This window comes from Protopterus annectens, chromosome 10.part0, assembly GCF_019279795.1.
Source record: "Protopterus annectens isolate FY-2018-M chromosome 10.part0, PAN1.0, whole genome shotgun sequence".
Classification (NCBI taxonomy): domain Eukaryota; kingdom Metazoa; phylum Chordata; order Ceratodontiformes; family Protopteridae; genus Protopterus; species Protopterus annectens.
Window position 1 is genome coordinate 1,495,348,423 of NC_056744.1, and position 23,895 is coordinate 1,495,372,317.

Below are 23,895 nucleotides of genomic sequence, written 5' to 3' on the forward strand. Positions count from 1 at the left end.
GTTTTTGATTTTCTTGGTTTGTGTGGGTTTTCTGTTGAATCTACGAGTGTGGTAGAGGATTATACAGGATCTCAGTGGGACAAGCACTATAGCAGCAGATTAGCATGGATGAGGAATGAATAAATATAAATAAATCTATATCCATCTAAATTCCCATTTCTCAAAATTAAGTTCTATATGTACTACATAGCAACTGTAGCTATGTAAACACTGCATATTATGTTTGGCAATGTCAAACATAATACTACAATTACTGCAAGTGTAATGGCAGTTGTTTAAAAATGTATTTTTAGTCTAACAATAATAACACTGAGTAGTGTGTTATTTTTTACTTGAGTGGAAGTAAGTATCCCCAGACTGAGCCAGTAGGATCACTTCTTTACCTCGGTCAACAAGTCTAAACAAATAAATGTAAATAAACTATATGCATATGCAAAAATGTGTTGGGTTATAGAATGCAGGGGGGTTGTACTTGGAGGAGGCTGATGCATCAGCTGGTGGCAAAGAGTAATTAGCAGTAAAGATCAATTAGCCATAAAAGAGCTGGAGTTCTTCCCAAAGGTATAAACAAATGGCAACCAAGATAGTCCAACTTAGGATGAACAATACATGTGTAATTCATGTAGTGAACAATCATATGGAAAAAAATGTGATTGCTAGATTAAGGAGACATTTTACACTTTGTTGCTTACAGTGGAGGACAGTCACAGTGCAACAAGGTTAGATAACCCCTTCCTTATTCACAATGGGTTTGGTTCATGAGAGTGGTCCTAAAAGCAGCACCAGCACCACAGCAGGTACTAATTAATTTATGGATTTGGAAACATGAGAATGGCAGCTAATAAATAACATCCTCAGTGCAGGTACTTGGATACTTTACAAAAGGGGATCAAATCATTTTATAGACAGTAGGAATGTGCAAAGTTTGGCAAGTGATATTCCCCATAACAGTAAAACAAAAGAGGGCTAATGTTATGGTAACGTTGGAAGCAAGCGGGATCAGGGGGAAGGCCAGCAAGGTATCAGCTGCCTACACAAAGTGATGGGGTTGGTAGAGTCCACAAAAGCAGGCCAGCTCAGATATTTGCTAAAGACTGGGCAATGAGATACCCATGCAACCTAGGCAGCAGATACTCAGTAGATCCTACATTAATGCAAGCCTTATATGACAAATTCCCAAAGTTATGCCATCATAAATATAAGGATGACTTTTCAGAGTCTATTTAACATCTCTAAGTAGATATGCTAGTTGGGTTAGAATTAATACTGTCTAATGGTAACTTATAGTTCTTCATACTCAGGTTGCGGACAAGGAGGTATGCATATGGGTAGGCAAGTCTATGACAGATCAAGGGACAAAGGGCCAGTGGGCAGCTCCAACCCCAAACACACAGGCAGTTGCTTTGTTTTTAACAATCAACATCACAAGATGCTACAATTATTTCTCATATGCCTTCATCTTGAGAATACTAACAATAGATATTGTATCACTGAGCCCTGGTGGAACAGATGCATTAAGATATTTACCACCAGTGTTAATTTGTTCTAACAATATAGTCCAAGGTCCACCTCTAGGATTGATTTCCACTTTCTCCAAAATAAAGAATGGGAACATACGATTGCCATTCTTATTGATGTGCTTAAAAAGTGCATTAGTACTATTATGCTTTTTTATTTCATAATCATGTACATAAATCCTTTGAGCCTGCCATAGCTATGCCAAAGGCTGGTGCATGGGTGCAATGCTTTAGGCCAAACGAATAAGATCTTGCTAAATCTAAAGGGAGATTTTTCATTTTGCAATGAACAAAACTACAGTCCTCTGAATGTCAACAGGAATCTATTATTTCATTATTCTAACACTGAAAAAAAAACTTCTAGGACTTCTGCGTTTTACCTCCAGCTTTTCTTATGTACTTTATTCTCATGCCTGGTAAGGGAGTCGCGATACCAACAGCGCTATATTTGCAATAAATACAAAAAAATCCAAAATTGTAACAGCACAAGATAAATTTATTGACACATTCAGTTATAGTTACCATCAGGAACAACCTCAGAAAAAAGTTTAAAGCTTTTCTTAAGATGGTAAAGAAAAGACATTTCGAAGTTTCAAGGAATGGTAGAGAAATGAAGAACACAGAGGCCGATGCTTCTCCCAGGGGCAGGTAGTAGGTCTTGTTTCTGCACAAGTAATCCCAGGAAAAAGGTCTACACCCAGCACAGCCTTGGCGTACAGAGACAAGTGTGTCAATGTATTTGGAGGCCCAATGAAGAAATGATAATGTATGCAGTGGAAAATACCCTCCTAATGACATGATAAGCCTTACCTACACTGTCCAGAACTTCTCTCCTAATGATAGTGAAATAGGACCAATAAGTAGAAGGAGGTCAACAAGATGACCAGTTGAGATGATGCAGGAATGGAATCAAATGTGGTTGAAGGCATGCTAGGAAAAATCGAAATTTAAACCGGTCATACAGCCAGGTGCTAATATTCTGATTTCAGAGAGTACCAGTAGAAACCCAATCAAAAATAATTACTTACCACATGTGCCACAACTCATAATTTAATAAAAATGGAAATATGATTATCAATGCAGTGGCCTTCATTCTTACATTTACAAAAGTAAATACATTTATTTATTTATTTACACTTTGTTGACTGTATTAGTCAAACTAGACCAACTATCTTCATTCAGGGGAGACCTGAGGTGGTCAACATACTGACACTAACCCAAAACTCAAGAGTGAATTGTCTTCAACCCCTTTGATTCTAGCTTTGACCTTCTCATTAAGACCTCCCCCCTCTCCTTATGCACCCCTCTTAGCTATATAAAGCTATCAACCTGATCCACTCTTTCCCTTTTATCTCAATTTTCAGCTACTTCTGATTTCCTCTATTTGCTGCCACAACTGTCTTGTCTCCACTCAGCTTCATCTCATATCTGCAGGTTTGCATTGTATTAACCTATCATTTGCTGAAGTTCCCTTAGAGTCTACTTGTAATGTTACATCATCTATACATAGCACTGTTGTAGCTCTGACCCTATAACCTGTTTGCTAATGTAGTCCATCATCATTGTGTACAGCAGTGGGGTCACAGCTATTGATGTAACCATGGCAACCCTCCTGTGAGTAAGAATCCTGTTCACACTTGTGTTATTGTGTCTTTGTACATAGCCTGCACCCATTGTTTCCAGCATTTCAAAGCTTCACATCACTGTCCAAATCAGCTTTCATGGGAGCTTGCCACACGTTTTCTCCAAGTCTGTGAATACCCAGTTGAACTCTTTTCTCATATGTAGCTTCTTCTCAACTATTTCTCTCACTGTAAATATCAGGTCAGTTGTGCTGCATTCCGATTGGAATCTGTAGTGCTTACTACCAATCCTACTTCAAACTACTCTGCATATCCAATTATTAATCACCCACTCCAACATTTTTATGTAGTATGACAGGAGTTTGATAGCTATATACTGCCTGCAGTAGTGAATGTCCCCTTTGTTTTTGTTCACTGGTACAAGAATGCTTATCTAACCTACACCTTTCTCTCCATACTACGAGTACCTTAAGGAACCATTTCTTGCCCAACTCGGCCAACATCCGAGCCTGCTAATGCTCTTTTCTTCATTTTCATTAGTGCTGTTCTTACATCTTCTAGGCTGGGCTCTTCTTCCTCTTTCACTCTAGGCCGAGTCTGGGAAGTACAGCCTCCGTGGAGTTTTCTTCATTTAGAAGTTTTGGGAAGGGAAATACTGCTTCCATCTGTCACTGATGGCCTGTGTACTGACAAGCAGGTTATTGTGACATCCCATATGAACGGTGTCTGATGACTACCTTCTTTATCCTGCCTTTGTCTTGCAATGTAATGGAATTTCTTTGTGTTACCTCATGAGTCACTTTCCAGAAACTGGCAGAGTGCCTCTGATGCTTTGTTCTTTGCAACTGCTTTCTTATAATCTTTGTTAACCAACCATTATTACTTCTTAACTTGGTCCAGCAATTTTATAGTTTCTAATCCTTCTGCATTTCACTACTTTCCTGACATACCTTATTCTCCTACGTGGAAAAGCCACACATCCATACTACAGGCTTCACAAATGCAGTTTTTCTTCAACTCCATTTCCTCTACTTTCTAAGGTGCTAGAGCCCTAAAGATTTCCTTGAACTCTTGTGCTTTCACTCCAGTCATCTTCCAGTTCTTTATCCTAATATCTGTTGATCTTAGATCTTTCTTTGTCTACTGGCTGCAGCTAACAGTGGCCACCACTGGTTTATGCTCTGGGCCAACTGTTTAACTGTAGATGACTTCACAATCTCGGATTCTATGCCAGTGCCTTTTCCTTACTAGGAATAGGTCTTCCCAAGTTGCATGTTATCCACGCTTGTATCTGATCTTATGAAAGTCTATCTTGTAGAGCCATGTTCTGGCCACCATCAAGCCATTTACCAGAAGAAAGCTTATAATGGCCTCCAGATGTCTCAGAAATGTGGACCATTTCTTTTTTTGTTTGTTGTTTTGGCAAACCAAACAATACTGATCAGTATAGATCTTCAACAGTAAGAAAAAGAAACGACTAGTTAAATTTGTAGCACAATTAGACAGACAAATACATACAGATACAATGTAGATGAAACCAACAATATAAAACGCAACTATATCACTAAATATTACTAAGTTAATGAGTCCCCTGCTCCCCACCCCCCAAAAAAAATACACCAGTATTTGAATGTGTCTAGTTAGTCATTTCTAATATTTCAACAGAATAGCTGATAATGTTGCTTGAGCCTCTAGTATCCATTTAATTTCATATGGCATCAATGAAAAATTCAGAAATGAGACACTTGGTATCCAGAAGAACCAGTCTGTGACAGACAGGAAAGCATTCCTCAGAGTTTGAGAGAGGAAAGCATGGGTGTTTCTCCATATAACCAGATTGTAAAAGCAGGCCCATACAATATGTAAATAGTCTGTCTACATTATAATTGCCACATCTCCCGCTGGCGCTGTCCCCCATCACCTTTTCCTCACTTGTTCTGGTTTTAAGTTCCAAAAGACAATCTTTTTAAAATGAGAAAACAACACTGGATATAAGGCTGACCAATTTTTATTTATTGTGAAGATATAGTTCGATATGGAAGGTTGATGTCAGTTTCTCACAGCGAAGACTAACCCTGTCTGTTGCTTTCGAAAACACGTGGGCTATAACCATCAATGAGATTGCAAAGGGCCAAGAACAAATGAGGTGTAGAGGTGGCAGACCCTAACTTTGCACCTACACAGCTATTAAGTGCAGTTACGCTCATTGGTGATTCCATTACTGAACCTTACTGGCTGTAGATATTGTCACCAGGGGAGGTTAGTGTTAGTACCCTGTGTTCTGCTGGGGGTAATGGCTCGTGATCCTTCTTAGAGAAGATATTCCCCAAGTATATGATATTATCCATCCAACTGAGCCAAAAGAAGGGTTCGTCATCCAGAAAAATCTGATCATGTGCCCATATCCTATCACATAAGCTAATATCCATAAATGGTGCATTTCCTCGAGGTGATACTGCAACACTGTCAATAACCCAGCCCTCTAGTTTCCAACTCCCTTATTCTTTCTTGAGGAGTAAGAGGTTGGTTTTCTGTGTATATAAGAAAATTTGGGCAAAACCCAGTGGGATCTGGGATAACTTCTAGCTAGTATAAAGTGTGATAAATTTACTTCTACATGCCATAATTTTCTTTGGTGCTATTCTGGGATAACTACTGTTCCAGAATAAACTGAAAATCATCTATTGTAGTTTATTTGTAAGAAGGTGAGTGTTCAATTGTGGAATGTACTGAACTAGGAAGATATATTTAGGGGGTAAAAACATATGCACAGTGGAAATCCTCACAAAAAATGAGATTTGGTTTAGACCATTTATCATACATTTGCAATATGCCCTTAATGGATTAAAATTATCCAAGTGTAAGTTACAAATGGTATAACGAACTCTTATACCTAAAGAGACATGGATTTGCTGACATTGAATCTCATAACCCATAATGTCTCTCTCTACTTCTAAACCCTGAGAGTTTGGGGTGGGATGAATAGTTTTTTGTCTACTGACTATCAAGCAAGACAGATGTCTAAAGTCTTGCAGCCTTTCGTACACATCCCTTATGTGTTACTGGGGATCAGTTAATCATAGCGTGCAGACATCCACAAACCAAATATCCACTAGGGTCAGATTTTATCATAGCGTGCAGACATCCACAAACCAAATATCCACTAGGGTCAGATTTTTAAAAAGCAGTATTTCTCAGTGTGACCATTTTTTCTGATAAACATATTAAGTGATTCCACTCCTAGAACAAATGGCATTGGGGATAGAGGACATCCTTGTTTAGTTCCCCAGTGAAGTTCAAGGAGGGAGAGCTGAGATTGCTTAAGATGACCTGGTCACCAGGCTAACAGTACGGGACCTTACACCATCTCAAAAGTTTTCTGTGGGGTCAAAGGAATGAAGAACCTAACATAAAAAGTCCCACTGTATTGAACTGAATGCTTTACAAAAATCATGGAAAAATGCCACCCTGGGTTTGTCACTCAAATGGCCGAGATGATGTATATTATAGAATCACCTTAACATATCTGGTAAACCAGGTCTCTCTCATATAAATCCTGCTAGACAATCCCTACAGGATACTGAATGCATTTTTCAAATCTACAGATTAGTACTTTGGACAACATTTTACTATCAACTGACATAAGAGAAACAGATATGTAATTTTGCAGGTTGAGTGCGTTTTGCCTTTCTTTTAAAAATGTGGTAATATTTCCACCTGGATGTGGTAAGGCGTTTCTCCTATACTAAAACTTTCTTTAGAAAGAGGTAATGCAGCTGGTATTAACTCTTTATCCAGATTCTTATAGTGTTTGGTATGTAGACCATCAAGTCCTGGGGGTTTGCATGATTACAGTGCTTTTATCACTTGTATTTCTGTTGACAAAATTGGTTTTCCAGACGGTTACTCCAGTTGATGGGTAATGTGGACCTTTCTATTTTCCCCACAAATTGCTCACATCAAATAAAAGAGAATTCTGGTAGTAGTTAGTATATATCACAGAGATACAATGTCATTGCAAAATTTGTTTCTTGTGCAAAGTAGCAAAGGTCATCTGCCCTGTCAGCTAATGCTTGAATGGCAGGTATCTGCACTCCCATATCCACTGGTTAGAAATTTGTATGAATTTGTATGTTTGGCTCAGTATAATAGTTTCAGACATTCTCATATGACATGAATGAGAGTGTATTTTATTCTCATAATCTCTTTTTAAATGACCTATTTCCAAGGCACTGATGCAAGCTGCCTCTACATACTGTTGAATCTCTGTTCAGTATCCCTAACATGCCTAAAATGAGATATTGCTTCACTAAACTTTCTACATCAGGGTAATATATATTCCACACTTTCCCTATGGAGTTGGAACTACTGAGAAATTATTGCCAAAACCCACTACCATAGTTTCCTTAAATCACTGAATATAATCTAGGTGTAATGGGTGTGCAGAGCCAACAGTCACTTTTTCGTGCCCATAATACCATATTTTATGATAAATGTGAAGGGGCAATGTAAATTTTTATTTTCGTGGAATGGCAGAAATTAGTTCTACTTCCTTTACCCATTCTAACTAATGATGACATATTAATAGAAAGTCCAGTCCACTAACCACCCCCATTTGAGATGCAAAGAAAGTAAAATCTCATTTGCTTGGTGACATACTCCCCAAATGGCTATCAGCAAAAATTCCTTTATAAGTTCATAGGTAGGTACTAGGCTATCTGCCCAAAGGCATTTATAAGCCTAGCCGGAATGTGTTTCTTTCACCGCCCCCTTAGATTAGTTCCCTGTGCCTCTGTCCAGCAAAGCCACTGAAGTGATCCCCAGGGTAAACTTTCCATTTCCCATCCACTCGTCAAGGTTTCTCTTGAAGAGTGTTAGCGAGGAGCACTACCTGATGTAGATTGGAATCTTGTTCCAAAGCATGGGAAGTCTCTGGGACAGAAATCTATCCCTCCAGCACATCCTATTTATTGTACTGGTGAGGTTTAGACCCCTAGAGCATGTGGCTTAAGGGGATAAGGTTTTCTTTAGGTGGAGCATGTCCATCAGTTCTGGGTTGGACATGGCCTTGTATGTCAGGCAGAGGTCACCTCTGAGTAGGCGGTATGCAACCAAGTACAGCTGGAGTTTCTTCAGTCTAGCTGCATAGGGCATCTGTTTGAGGCCAGTGACCCTCTTGGTGAAGTACTTCTGTGGTCTTTCCAGCTGTTGCAGGTGTCTTGTAAGGTACATCCAAAATGGGGCGTTGTACTCTATAATGGGTCTGATGAGTGATGAGTAGAGGGGCACAGTGACCTCTTTTGATCTGGATGCGAACCCTTTTGTGATAAGGTGGGCCACATAGAAGGATTTTCTAACCACTTTGGCAATATGATTATCAAAGGAGAGATTACTATCTACTTGGGTCCCCAGATCCGTTATTACGTCTTCCGTATTTATGGGACTACCACCTATGTGGTAGTTTGTGGGTACTTTGTTTTGTCCAAAGGGGATGACTATGCACTTTTTCATTTAGCTTGAGGCCATGATTTTGACACCAGGTATCCGTCTCAGTGAGACCCTTTTGGAGGATGTCTGTGTCAGTCGGAGAGTCAATTATAGCCCCTAGTTTGCAGTGGTCTGCGAACTTGGTTCACCATAGTCCTCCTGTGCATCCCAATATTATCTCCAGCTCTCCCCAGATGAGATATTTCTGCTGATATTCCATCCAAAGATTTATCTAACATTACATTAAATCCCACCCCAGAGAACTGGTAAATGGTGTCTCCTTGACTTGTCAGTGCTTCATAAAAGGAATTGAAAGTGGCTGTATTTTCTTCATTTTCCCCATAAAAGTTGAAATGATCATTAGCATCCCTCACTATGTTTCAACTTTAACTACCATCCACTGATCATTTTATCTGCCTTCAGGTCCACCTGTAACAATTCTAAGCTGTTTCTGACTAGAATCAGGACACCTTTTACAACTTTGCCATTGCTTTCCACAACAAACCATCTATTCATATGATGTAGTTTATGAGCAAGGCTGGCTTGTTTGAGTTTAGTCTCTTGAGAGCAGACGACTTGGAAATTTAAACTGGTATAATTTGACAAGTACACATTCTAATTTTATTTCACAGTTTAAGCTCCTGAAGCACCATGAAAGAAATTGCATTGTCCCTTCACATTGTTTACAAAATAGGAAAAACACAGATAATAATAAGGTTGAGAAGAATAAGATAAAAGAATAACATATTATCAATTAGGGAGAACTAATATTTTACAAACCAAGGTAGTAACGTGTCTCACACAGCTGGGGTATGGCTGACATCATCCTCTAGAATTACAGTCCTTTTCCAAAACAATGCTCTAATACAGACCTCTCAAACTAAGCATAACAACCCTAAGACAGTAACGTTTCACATACAAAGCAAGCAAGCAGCATTACAAAATTAACAGGAAGCTTACACCATCACAGAACATGTTATCATTCACTCCACTCAGATGTTTTCCTGAAGAAGCAAATCACATTGCTGTATCTATAATTTGTAGCCAAGATTCCATGCATGGATAGTAGAAAACCCACATGGAGTGGTTTAATGAGAACAGAGTGGAGCAGTGTTATGCAAAGCAGACACCGACTCCGCCTCCCAAGTCGATTTGTTTCCTCTTCTAAAGCATTTAACACACAAAATAAGCAATAAAGCAGCCAAAGTACCACTAGACAGCCCAGAACATCTGATCTAAAAGCATATTCCCCCCAGAGCTCAACTCTCCACGGATTTCAGACAAGTAGGTCAGTTCTTCACATAAAGGTTTGTCTGTTACTCTACAACCACACAGTTACCCAGCAAATGCACAAGAGAGAGAAGATGATGGTGTCCAGCAATCCATATCCACTGTGGACCATAGTGCTCCCCACACAGCCTGCAATTAACTGCAAATCATGTTGTACAGATGATACTTTATGTGGTTAGTGTTCACACCATTACTGCAGCAACTAACTAGATTAGGGCTGACCAATCTCAGACTTTCTAACTCCTTTTAGTCAGATCAGAGCCTGCAAGGTCCATTACATTTTCTTCCTCCCTATTTGAGAGATCTAAGACAGGTAACAATGTACTGGTATGATCTGCAGAGTAAGGAAGTCACACACAGGATAACGAAGGGCTTTGGTCTATACTGCCTTTGTTCTGCAAGTTTAAAGTTCCTTGCTTTCTTATTGCCTGATGATTTCCCTGCTTCTGTACATTTCCTTTTTAGGGTTTGCTTTACTGAGATGGAAAGGGTGATTCATTGTTGCAGTGAGTGGCCTCTGTCCAGTTAAGCCTGGTCTCTAGCTGTAAAAATTAACAAAAAAAACATCTGCAGTGCCCCTTTTTGTACAGTTAACATTCCTGGAAAACAAACAGTACAGTCTTTTTTTTTTAAGTACTGGGATAAAGACTTTCCATTTAGTAAAGAATGACTGAGGTGCTGTAGTCAGAGGTGATTTGTATCTGGGCACCCTTAATCCCAATTCTGTGGATATTCAGATTAAATTATGAGTTCTGGATTGAAAATGATGCAACAAATCAACTTTATGATGGGGTTTGCTCCTTTAGTATGATAGTAATCTCCTTTCAGATGAATGTTACCAGGTTATCCATTTCAGGCCCTCATGTAAGATGATGAGCCATAAATTGTTACAGGTTCAATATTGCCTATTTCTAATTATAGCTTTTTTTGACACAGAGTCAGTTCAGCAACCTGTGGTGTCTGGATGGTAAGAATATCACAATGTTTCAGTATGACTTGATGTTTTTAAAGCTGTCAATGACTGGCGATATCTTCAGATTTTGTTTCCCATCCCATAGATTTTAGTTGTTTAAAGCCTTTTTGGACTTCTTGGAGCAGAGCTGTAAGTGACACCAATAATTTATTTAGCACTGTAAAGTACTGGATCTGTTTAACTCAAATATTGGCCTTTACGTTTTGGTTTGGTCACCATGCCGCATGTTGAGTTTGCCATGAGGGATGGTATGGCGATGGGTCACAATGCTACATGTTGAGTTTGCCATGAGGGATGGTATGGCGATGCACCAAACTATCGCATAAGGGGTGCTATCTCCAAATTTCTGGCAAGTTCTAAGAATAGACAGATTTAATGGCCAAACATACTGGGAGAAAACTTGCTGAGAATGTAGATGGTCTCCAAAATTACATTTAACTTCAGATTGTGCGAAAGCATTCACTCAATATATCTAGCTTTGTGCGCATCACTGAATAAGACCTATGTGGACCCTGTTTCCTTACCTGAAGTTCAAATACAGTATCTACATTACAAGCTGACCAAATAAGACTCTTGGAGGCTAACAACAAGACTGTATGCTATGAATGAGGTTTGATATCTACCATCTATATAGTTAAAATGTCTAATGACATTTCTTAATGTAAAATTCTCTCTCTCTCTTTCTTTTACTTTCTCTGGTCTGTAAAGGTTAATGTTTCCCTAACAAAAAGTTACACATCCACCTGTAGAAGATTTCTCATGGCTTTACAATCATTTAGAAATACTACTTTGAATCATAACAGTAAGTTATTTCCCTTTTTGTTATACACAGCAATTTTTTACTAGCACTTGCCAAATTAATTAAGGGACAGAAAAGAGAATATATTAATAACTAAACCTCATTATACCAACAGATGTACAGATTAATTTTCTAATAACCTGAGGCATTTGCCACTCATTTCTGTCATCAACACTTGTTTTGATAAAATATATTACTTTTAGTCAATGACCACTCATAACATCATAGTCCATGTCATGATCTATCCCACAGCCATTTAATAACTGCTCACACACACACACACTTATGCATATACAGACATTATATATCACAGCTAAACAATGATCATTTAGGGTAACATGGTGAATATCTGGTTCTTATTTCTTTAGTCCTTATGTCTGTCTTCAGTGATGGTTTTCAAGATATATATCATAGCCAGTCAATGAACATTCACTGTATCATGATCTGTGTCAGGATACACATCACAGCCAATCAATGACTTTTCATAGTACTGTGGGTTCTTATCAAGATATACTGTATATCATCACCAATCCGTATCACAGTCACTGTATGGTGCTTGCTGTTGTTTATACAGCCAAAATCTCTGTAATCAATCATGGTTTCCATGACATATGCATCACAACCAGTCAATGACCATTCATGATATTCTGGTCTGTGACCTGATAAGAATCACAGCCAATCGTCATAGCATCATGGTCCACGTCATGATATATATTACAGGCAGTCAATAAGAATTTGCAGTGCCACAATTAATGCCATGTTTCATATTACTACCAGTTGACCATTCACAGTATCATAGTCCATGTACTCTGCACACAGTGTATAGATACCACCAAAAACAATGGAACCTCAGCACAGGTAGTTCTTATCATCCATATAAATGACTGGAGTACATTCAAATTTACTTCAGATACCACTATATACTATTACATAAGGACACACTATTTGAAAATGTTGGTAACCTTTGCATGAAAAGTCACATTTTTAGAAGAATTCAGTTCAGTTCTGAAAAACTAAGCCTCTAGACTGAATTATTCCAAAAGAACTGTAATCAGGATCGATTGCATTCTTTTTACTACATCTTTGAAAACATTATATCCACACAAAGGTCACCTCTAAGGGTTCCATCTGCTACGGAACACATGTTTAGTTTCTGAAGCCTGGAGTAAAAGAGTTATAATTATAGTAATAGGTTTTCTAGAGCTGTTCAAAGACATTTATATATGTTGGCATTTGCAAACAGGTCTTAAGAAAATACTCCAAAATAGGTCTCGCCACAGAAGAATAAAATGTTGTCTCTAAACTCGTCAGCACTTGAAATAATGGATTTATGACACTATATGTGTTTCACTGCAATGACCTTGGAAAATAGATATTCATTTAGTAAGATAGTGATAAGTTAGAGACTTCATCCCATATCAGGAACCAATAATAAAATATAGACAAAGAATAAGGGATACGGGAGTGCTAAGTGACAACAACAGCTGCGGTACAATTTTCAGTTGAGTCTAGAACAGAAGTACTTGCTTAAAAAGGAATAATTAGTCGGGCATACAAAATATTTGATATAACCACAAGAATCAATCACAGGAGGTTATAAAAGATTGGAAAGCAATATCAGAAATACAATTTACTAAATAAAAATATAAAGACATCTGTGTGTCTCCCAAGCATCCAACCGAGTCCAGAAGATTTAGAATTTTTGCTTGGAAGATTTAATAGATATTTTATACCCCATGCAGACTTCTGGGAATTTCCTCAGGCAGACAGCAAATGCTGGAGGTATGATGGAAAACAGGTAATTGAGAATATATGTTCTGGGGGTATAAAAAGTTGGTAGATTATAAAAATTCTCTAAAAGAGTGTTCTGTCAGAAATGTAGGGGGAGCAAATTATAAGTAAGGAAACTTCTTTCTATTTTGAACTATAGACAGGCTCCGAATTGCCTAGACATAATAAGGCCTTACTAAATGCAGTGCTACTGGATGCCAAAAAAGCAATTGCTATGAAATGGAAATCAAAATCCAAACCATCTGTAAATGAAGCACTAAATATTGTTGAGAAGAAAAAAGAACTGAAGTTGGGATCCTTAGAAAAAAAGTAAAGAATGTATATGCAAACAGAATCTGTGGAAACAATCCATACAAAATAATGTTCAAGATGATGAGGAATGAGGTTTTGGGGAAATAAGGAAAGGAGCAATTTATGCAATGCCAGCGTGAATGATGAATGTGAAAAAGGTAAATACGAGTGTATATAGCCAGAAAAAATGTTACTGTGGTTAATGTATGTGCTCCCTTAATAAAAATGTTTATAAAAAATTACCAAAAATCATTGCTAAACTTTTAGAACAGTTACATTCTATGCACATATTTTGACATTAATTTCAGATACCTTTATTTCATCTGGTTTTTAATGCCTCACTACTGTTTAGAATAGAATCCAGCTCAGAAGCATACAAACAGTGATATCTAAACTTAGATTTTGCACTTAATTTGGTTCACAACACTAACCCCCAAATAAAAGCTTCATTAACATTACAGAATTCTAAACAAGAGTCCTTTACGTCCTCTGTATACCTCCTAGATGCTACCTAATTTCTTACCCAGATTGCCAAATATATAGTCAACATGTAATGTGTGCAGGGACTCTGCATGCCTTAATCATATAAATATGCAAGGGTGTTAATAGTAGTTATAAATCTAGCATTGAAGTCAAAATCTAATTTATGAATGGAATATCAGGTATGAACAGTCAATGAGGAAAGCATGGCACCCGAGAGCAATGAAAGTACATAGCACTTTGTAATAACAGTTCCAGGATGCAGCGCCCCAATACCTTGCCTTGATTATAATACAATTGTGTACATCATGTTTGTACTGATTTGTTAAACTAAGAACAAACAAACAGTGTTAGCTTTTCCTCTCCCTGCTGTCTTAATCAGGTTTTATAAAGCAAGTTGTTTCAAGTCCTGGAATTAGGAAAGTTGAACGGTTTTACTAATCATGAGACACAGACTGCATTTGCTTTAATGGGAATGGGATGAATTTTAGATGGCTGGTGTTAAAATGATACTATTAACAGCCATTATTGTTTAACCCTGTTAGCCAGCTCTCCACTAAGTAATAAGGTCTTTCCTCATATCTAAAACAGTCTTATTATAATGGAGCATTTATATAAACTGATGTAAACAAATGTGATCCCAATTAGTGTAACTCAGTACTTGATTTCTAATTTATCCTACTGGGTATTTTTCTTATCTGAAAATAAAAATCCAGATTCCAAAAGAGTTGCTGAAAAATTTTATATATATATATATATATATATATATATATATATATATGGGTCTACTTTCATTGAAAAAAGTACTTTACATCAAATCTGACTTACCTGAGTTGAAATCTCCGAATCTTCAATTAACCGAAGCCATGGACTGCTGAAGTCCTTTCCCTGTGAAAGAAACCATGGTGAACTTTGCCCTCTCGTCAGTGTAGTGCGATCTCAGAGTTGGCATATTTTAGTAGAGGGGTGTGGCAGGCAAAGCCCCCCACTTTGGTGGGTGTTTTGATCTGTTTAGGTTTATTTCCACGGTGGTCAATTGGTTCTTTTCACAGGGAAAATATTTCGGCAATCTGGGGTTTCAGTTAATTGAAAATTTGGAGATTTCAGCTTGGGTGAGTCAGATTCGATGCAGATAGTTTTTTCAATGAAAAAAGAGATATATATATATATATATATATACACACACATACACACATTTTTTTTTTCTTTTTTTAATTTTACATTTGGATATGTAGGAATTATATACATTTTTGTTTATATGTAATGCATAATGTTCAAGTTTCCGCTTAGCGGATGTATAAATATGTAACAGCTGCTATCTGAAAGCGTGGACCCCAGCCAAGGCTCATTTTCCTTTTGTTCAACCTGAAGTGAGATTCGAAGATCTTTGCATTTTCGTTCAATGAAAGCAGAACTATATATATATATATATATATATATATATATATATATATATATATATATATAGGTCTACTTCATTTGATCAAAAGATCATTTGACCTAAACCCATTTGATCGAAATTTCATTTGATCGAAAACCAGTATTCAAGGCAAATAGCAGGGATTTGTCTCCCTCCCCAAAGTCATGCAACCCTGGAGTTAGTATACATAGTTTCCAGAAGAAAATAAAACAAAAAGTACAGATTTTAAATGAAAATAGGTGGGGAGCTTCACCCCAACCCCCCTATCTATATTTTCAAAAGGATTAACCTCAGATTATATAATCTGATATTTCTGTTTGTTAAGGACACCAAGACTGTTTCATAAAATAATACAATGTCTTCTTCCATGTCTGATGTATAATGGTTAAACTAAAACTCATGCAGTTTAACATACCCTACTTTAATTTAATTAAACCCATTAAGTCCATTTTAGATATGATTTTCTAAGTATTTACTGAAAAGAAATAAAACAGATTGAGATATAAAACTCAGAGATCTGTACATCACAAGAATAATCTACCAGTGAGGCCTGGAACATTAAACGCATTTTCATCTCCTATAATTTCAATAATAAATTAATTATATGAAGTCTGAATATTTCTGTATACAGTGTGAACCATAAAACCTTTGAGAAGCATTGGTTTTTCATTATATAACTATTATTTATATATTCATACTTTGTCAAAAAATAAAGAAAGAAAAAAGAAAAACATGCTGTGGGCATGCATTTTCAGTCTGTGCAATACAGGTTCAATATTTTCACTTTACTAGATATTCATTCACAGACTACTGTATAGTGATGTTCCTAGTTAGGGGTCGTCACAGCAGAACTCTGGTCTGCTAATGATTGACAGTGGATTTTTATGGTGCTGAGTTTCCAGCCTGACACCCAACCTTCAAAGAAGGCACACCCATTCACGCACGCACCTACCTGCATGTCTTTATACATCACTCGACTGTGGGGAGGACATGCATACTCCACACAGAAGGTGCTCCAGCAGAGAATCGAACTGTATAAACTTTACTAAACAGAGAATCGCTTTTGTTGTTATTTCTGTAATAACTACTTATTTAATAATACTTTTATTCTTTCACTTCCTCTTAAAGCATTCTATTTAGGAAATTTACATGCAAACAGTTTATAAAGATGTACAACACTCATTCTACCATGTTACCTGTATACGTTTGTTATACATGCTAACGACAACTACTTAGCTCAACAAGAACCATTTGCTGATACTAGATATGTTTTGTGGGTATTACATCAATTCAGCTTGTATGGAATAAAAGAATAAAAAATATTAGATAAACATAATTTCATTCCTACAATGTTAACTTGAAGTTCTTCTCTTAATGAAATCTATGATGGTAATGTAAGCCCTGGAAAGACCTACTTCACTGACATAAGTCACACTAGTACCAACTAAATTAATGGTTAGGAAACAAGCTCTCTCAAAATGCCAGACACAGAAAAGCAATTTTCTAGCTTTAGAAATATTTTATACCTAAAGCAGATACAGATCAATAGCGACCTTTTATTAGATCACTGAAGACACTGTTTTTATTGCATTAGCATAATGTTTCATTACTGACTCTGTTGTCATATATGCAATATGTATGACACTGTTAATACATTTAGTTTCTAATTTAGAGAAGACTAGACTATTTTGAAACTCTGTATTGACTTTATCTGTGTATAACTGCATCATATGGTGCCCAGTGTAAAAATAAATGGAAACCCAATGAAAGAAGTCTATCAATGAGATGATCTGGATGCAAATGTAGGTACCATATTAACATTAAGTACCTCAAATCATAAACTACATACTGTTGCATTTACCACCATAAGATGTATTAAGGGTAAATTTCCATCAAGAGTATTGGTGCTATTTTGCATTTTTAAGATACTGGTAAGATAAACATTTAAATATGTCATGTCCTTTTTGGTGTGATGCAAAAGAATGCTAGATGACTGATACAAAATATTACAGAGAAGAAACACTTAAGCAGTTAAGAGGTTTAATAGATGCATTCTTTTCACAAAGACTACAAACAAACTGTAACCAGCACACTTGTCTTAAATGACCGTAAACTTAATCATGACTGCTGAAAATTGTAAGGTAAAGAATCATTCAGCCACTGTCTGTGTGCGTGTGTGTGTGTGTGTGTGTGTGTGTGTGTGTGTGTGTGTGTGTGTGTGTTCTTAACCACTGTGCAACCATGGAGTTAGTATATTTAGGTAATAGGGTGTTGGGCAAAGCCACACAAATAAGGGAGCAGGCTTGTTACCATGCAAAAAGAAAAAAGTTTTTAACGTTTGATTTAATAAAGTTTTTCAGTCAAAGTGATAAATGTTCAGTTAAATGCGTTTTTCATTCAAATTTGTTTAGTCATTTGTGATTCATTGAAATGTGATTCAGTGAAAATGACTACAGTCATACGTACTTGATGTAATTTTACCTTTTTCATACTGTAAGTGTATTTTTACATTTTGCATTTGTGTTTTAAGCTGCAGTGGTACAGCAGTAGCGTTGTTGCCTCACAGCAAGAGGTTCACCTGTTCGATTCTCTGCTGGAGTGCCTTCTGTGAGGAGTCTGCATGTCCTCCCCGTGGTCGAGTGGCCTCCGAAAGACATGTGTGAATGAGTGTGCCTTCGCTGAAGGTTGGGCGTCGGGCTGGCAACTCGGCACCATAAAAATCTACTGTCAATCATTAGCGGACTGGAGTTCTGCTGTGGCAACCCCTAACTGGGAAAAGCACAAAAGACAAAAAAAAAAAATTTGAGTTTTATAGTTAATTTAATGTTGTTGTCCAGACCTGATATTAAAGCTGCAAATAGTTTGAAAGCAAAATGATTATTATGATACACTTTGATGTTTTAGTTTCACTGTTGACTCAGTTTTTTCTTATGACCACACCCACAAATTGATGTGCAAGCTTAGCTATTGGCAATTATTTAAATTATTTAGCAAAGCATTCTGGGTAACCAAAGACAATACATATCTTTAGAGGACTAGCTACTTATTTACATTGATATTTTACCAATAAATTATCATATGCATTAATATGCAATGTACAATATTCCACCTGTGGGACATCCCTAACAAACTTTCTTACTAAAATATAAAACTCGCTTGTTGCTCAATGCATGTTAAAATTGAGGATTAAACACTAAATGCAGGTAGCAAGTCACTGTGGTTTAGTCTTTCATGATGTTATAGGAGAGGTTTTGAGCATCAAACATATTTTCAAAGGGTTACACTTATCAACTACATTATTTACAAAAGTAATACAAGTTTTACAACACACACTGTAAAATTTGATATGGAGCATGGATAAGGATATTACTGCTGTCTCCATGGATTTGATATTTATATTTCTTATGGGAAATTCAACAATGCACTTTTAAAGAGTTGTGTTATTTTTACATTTCCATCAGACACAGACCTGCAGCTGTACAAGGTGAATGAAAGTTGATAATTTTACAAAGATGTCAATATTAAAACAACATTCACAGGAACTTATACAGACAAATATAACTTTACCTTTAGAAATGCCAGTGCATCCTGCTGCTGCAACTGTAACTGAATATTAGAGACTGATTCCTGAAAGGCATTAATGTTTTCTTTAATTTTTGTCAGGTTCTCCTCCATCTTTTTCAGAATTCCTGTTTCTTCCTCCTTCAGCTGCTGGATCAGATTTTCTTCTTTCTCCTTGAGGAACTGATGAAGCTTGGCAAATTCTGATGTTACGTGTAACTGTAAACTTCTAGCATCATCCTGAAAAATGTTACAGCATTAAGTAAGGAAAGAAAGAAAGAAAGAAAGAAAGAAAGAAAGAAAGAAAGAAAAAAAAAACTTTAAAACATTCAACATACAACTGACTTACTGTGATTTCTGATATCTTCATTTCTTGCTGGCACTTTATTTCTTCAAAGTGCTTCAGACCTGACTGCTGATGAGATAGAGATGTTGTCAGTTTGTCCTGCCAAGGAAAGAAAACCGCTTTCAACACATTCAGTGTAAAAAGAATACAACCACAACCTTCTGTCGATTACATGATAAGCCATTACCCTTTTATGATTTTTTTAATTTTCCAAGCAATAGTCCAAATATCTGAATACAATGAACATCCAGGTCTAGTCAGAAATAATTTAATAAAAAGCAGCAAGTAGTACAAAACAGTGGCACAAACATGAAATAGCACTCTAGCACCCCGGCTTCACATAAGCCTTCAAGGAGTACATTCATCATATAAAACCCCATCCTTTATACCCCACAGTTGCCAATTAAACAATTAATTAATATAACCATTATATAATTACATTATAAAATGAATTCTCTTTAAAGATACATATCAAACAAATTTAAATAACACATTTCCAACAGCAGTCTATGTTCAGACCTTGTGGAATCAAAGTCCCATATTTTAAAATAAAAAGTGTTTCTTTATATAACAACAAATTTCTAACATAGTCACTATCTCTATCTCCCTGTACCTGTGCTAAAATAGTAGCTTTTAAATCTACAGAATTACCATTATGATACAATTTAAAATGTTGGGCTAAAGGGCTCTCTATTTTACGTAGCCCTATGTCTCTTAGATGTTCTGATCATCTCTTCTTGAACATTCATTTGGTTTGCCCTATATAATATTTATTACAACTACACTTAATTGCATAAATCACCCTTTCAGCAATACAATAATATTCTCCTACCATTTCAAATTTAATATTAATTTTGGAAAGGTTTGTACTATGTAATGACACCCTGTCCAGCTATCACATGGTGTAGTTCCTTTAAATTGAATCTGCTGCAACATCTTATTATCTGGACTTTCAAATTTAGTATACACTAACATGTCCCTCAAACTTTTTCCTTTTTTATATGAAAAAACAGGACTGTGTTGTACCAGTCCTGAAAACTCCTGAAATCTATATAAGAATTTCCAATAATGCCCAGTATTTTGTTTTACACTGTCACTTAGAATATTATAGGTCATAACTGCAAAAAAGCTATCATCTGTAATTTTGTTCTTCTCTTTACATGAAGAAGCTCTATGTACTGTATTAGTAGTATTTCCATATCTTTCTCTCTCTATTCTTCTAACACATTTCTCTATCACCTGTGCATTATAATTCATAATTTATATTTATAAACATATCCACTATACGCTGCAGCTTGTTCAAAATCATGATTATTGTTACCTCGTCTTGAAATTCTCAGGAATTCTCCATATTGTAGAGAATTAAGATGGTCTAGGATGGCAACTATTAACCAACATAAACTGATTAACTATTCCAAATTTTCTATGTAGGTTAGTATTTATTCCCTTTCCAATTACCCCTTCTAATGTTATATCCAAAAATGAAATTCTATTATCATATTGTAAACCATCAAACTGTATAAGAAATCTATTATGTTGCAATTCTGTTTTAAAATATTGAAGAAATTCTATTCCACCTTCACAGAGAAAAACCAAGTCCGCTATAAATCTAAAATATAGCTAACATATTGTTTATAGAATGAATTTATAGAAATATATTCCGTTTCAGACATACCCATAAATAAATTAGCAAATTATTACTTGCTGCTTGTTATTAAATTATTTCTGACCATACCTGGATGTTCAATTTTTTAATTTTGTTGATTTGGTATGACACAAGAAAACAGCACCCAATAGTACAGCAATAAGAAAATGTTCCCAACCGTTCAATCAATCCTTCAAGCTTAAGAAATATGTTTTATTTCAAAAACGTAACTGTATTATACCTATAAGGCAGAGGCTACTTGAACTCCAGGCAGAAAAGTTTAGAGGTTAGTGATTTATATACTCCACAGTTTAGAAATAATTCTACATCTCACTTTATTTCAGTACATCTCAGCAATAATTACATCAGTACTACCACACAGGGCTACATGAAACTTTTTACAGACAATATTATATGTTAACAATTCAGAATATGATATAACAATTTGATAAATTAATGTATTTTAAAAGTATAGCAAGAAATAAAATAAATGAAGCAAAAAGAAACGTTATAGGAATGAACTATGCCCCAACACATGACTTCATACAGAGCATCCCCCTTTAAGACAGTCACAATTTACATTTCATAACTGCCTTATATGCAATCTCCCTAACCAAGTTCTAACTGCTGTGCCTAAGTGTAGCTGATCTCTATTGTGTCTGAGCTGTGCTGAGGCACAGCCAGCTCAAGTTCCTGCTACGCATAAGGCCAACGACTATGAAAACCATCTATAAGTAAGATACGGTTAAGGGAGCTGCTATTTGGGGAAAATGATTACAGTGTTTTCGGTCCCAATGGTTCGTACGCAGATCAGGCTTATATGCATCAACAAGATCATTAGATATGGAATAGTATAAAGGAAAGTAGGGAATTTCTTTGGAGCAATAAAAGGGAAAGAGTGCAATGGGAAAATTAAAATTGATGAAGGAACAGAGTGGTTTGTGACTTCCACATTTGGAGACATACAAGGCCACACAACCTATTTTAATGCACTTGATTCAGCATACAGAACATGCCCAAATGGAAACACATGATAGACATAGTGCCAATAAGGTAATGACAGGACTACATATGGACATTTGGGCATCTAGGAAAAGAATATATGAAGAACAATATGTACAACCTTATATACATAAACATATTAAGAAAGCCTTTGTGTTAAAAAGGAAGTTCGAAAAATTGAATAATACCAATAGACCTATAATGGGGTCTACCTTCCTTTATTGAAATTAGACTTACCCAAATTCCAGTCAGCGAGACTACTTGCACAAAAGACGAGAATTACGAAGCCTTGGATCATTGACAGTTATTTACAGGGTAATACAGGGTACTTGGATCAGAACAGACCTCTTTTTTAATTTCTCCAAATCTTTTGGGTTTCTAATACCATGACGGAAATGGACCGCATTCCTAAGTCAAAGTACAATTAAAGTTCATGAAATTAGTATTGCTTCACTCTTTGATGTCAGCCAAATGTGCTCTTCAGTATACATGATTTGGTGCGACTTGAGACCATTCTTAAGCAGCTGTGGGCTGCCCATGATAATTAGGTGGGATTCACAAAGGATTCAGAACCACTTTAAAATTACATTAAAGCCTTATGAGCCTCTACTGATGGTAGTTCAGTACCCTTTACCTGCAGAGGCAGAAAGAGGAATTGATCCTGTCTTTTCTGTGTTACTCCAGCAATTGATAATATTCCCTACTAGAAACCTATGTAATAAGCCTATTTTACCAGTTAAGAAACCAGGCACTTACCCATTGTTCCTTTACGTTTACGTCTTATTACAGTTTTTGGATTTATGTGATTTGATCCATTTTTTTTATTTATGTTTATAAATTTGTAAAAGAGTTAGGGATAGTTAATATAGACGTAGTACTAACTTTTCCTGTAGTATGTAACTCAACTACTATGCCAAGCTCTATACCTGCAAAAGCTACTACCTTTTCAGTGACTGGTACTTCCTCTACATTCTTTTCTTTTCCCACCACCACTGATAGTATTTGTTTGGTTTTACTTCCAGAGGTCAGCAATACACATGGACTAGATTACCTCTAGAGAAATAAAGAGATAAGTAGATAAAGTTCAATCTCCCCATGAATTTAACATTATACAGTTGTTTGTCTTTCTACAGTATGTGCATGATTTGCTTTTGGCTTTTGATTCCTACTCTATCGACTAGGTACTATGTACCTTTTCACTGTATTAGCAGAACTGGGATTCAAGGTTAAGAAGTCAAAATTGTAGCTGTACTTGGAAAATCTTATTTCAGAAGGTTCCCAACAAATTTTACCTTTACATATTACTGCTGTTCAAGCTTCTCTTTGCCATACAATGTTAAAACAGTTATGGGCTTTCTTGGGATTAATGGGTTATTGCCAAGAGTGGATTTCAAACTTTGCAGAAGTAATAAAACTGTTATGATGGTTTAAAAGTGGCTGCTTATTTAAATATCAGTCTTGATCCAGTAGTCCAGCCCTTGGCCTCAGGGCGATGACCACAACAGCATTCATATTAGAAATGGTGGTTGCTTTTAACTCTTGGGCACGACACTTATGTGACAGTTTCACATTCTGTAGAAGCACTGTTGTTAAGAACTAATTCTTAATACTTGTCTGCCTCAAGACTGCCTGTCTAAATATGAACAATCTTTGCTTCCTAACCCTTCTTTACAGATCAGATGTCTGCCTCTTAACCCTGCTTCTTTAACA

The 23,895-nt window shown here is 36.4% G+C and overlaps 1 protein-coding gene across 1 annotated transcript in view; it reads right to left on the reverse strand.

Annotated features, from left to right (window-relative positions):
- LOC122813678 (zinc-binding protein A33-like) overlaps positions 1-23,895 on the reverse strand; it is a 293,917-nt gene that overhangs the window by 125,647 nt on the left and 144,375 nt on the right. Inside the window, exons 2-3 of the mRNA XM_044086126.1 lie at positions 19,542-19,637; positions 19,199-19,432 (exon numbers count right to left, since the gene is read on the reverse strand). Of these exons, the coding sequence (XP_043942061.1) occupies positions 19,199-19,432; positions 19,542-19,637 (330 nt within the window). The remainder of the gene's footprint in view (positions 1-19,198; positions 19,433-19,541; positions 19,638-23,895) is intronic.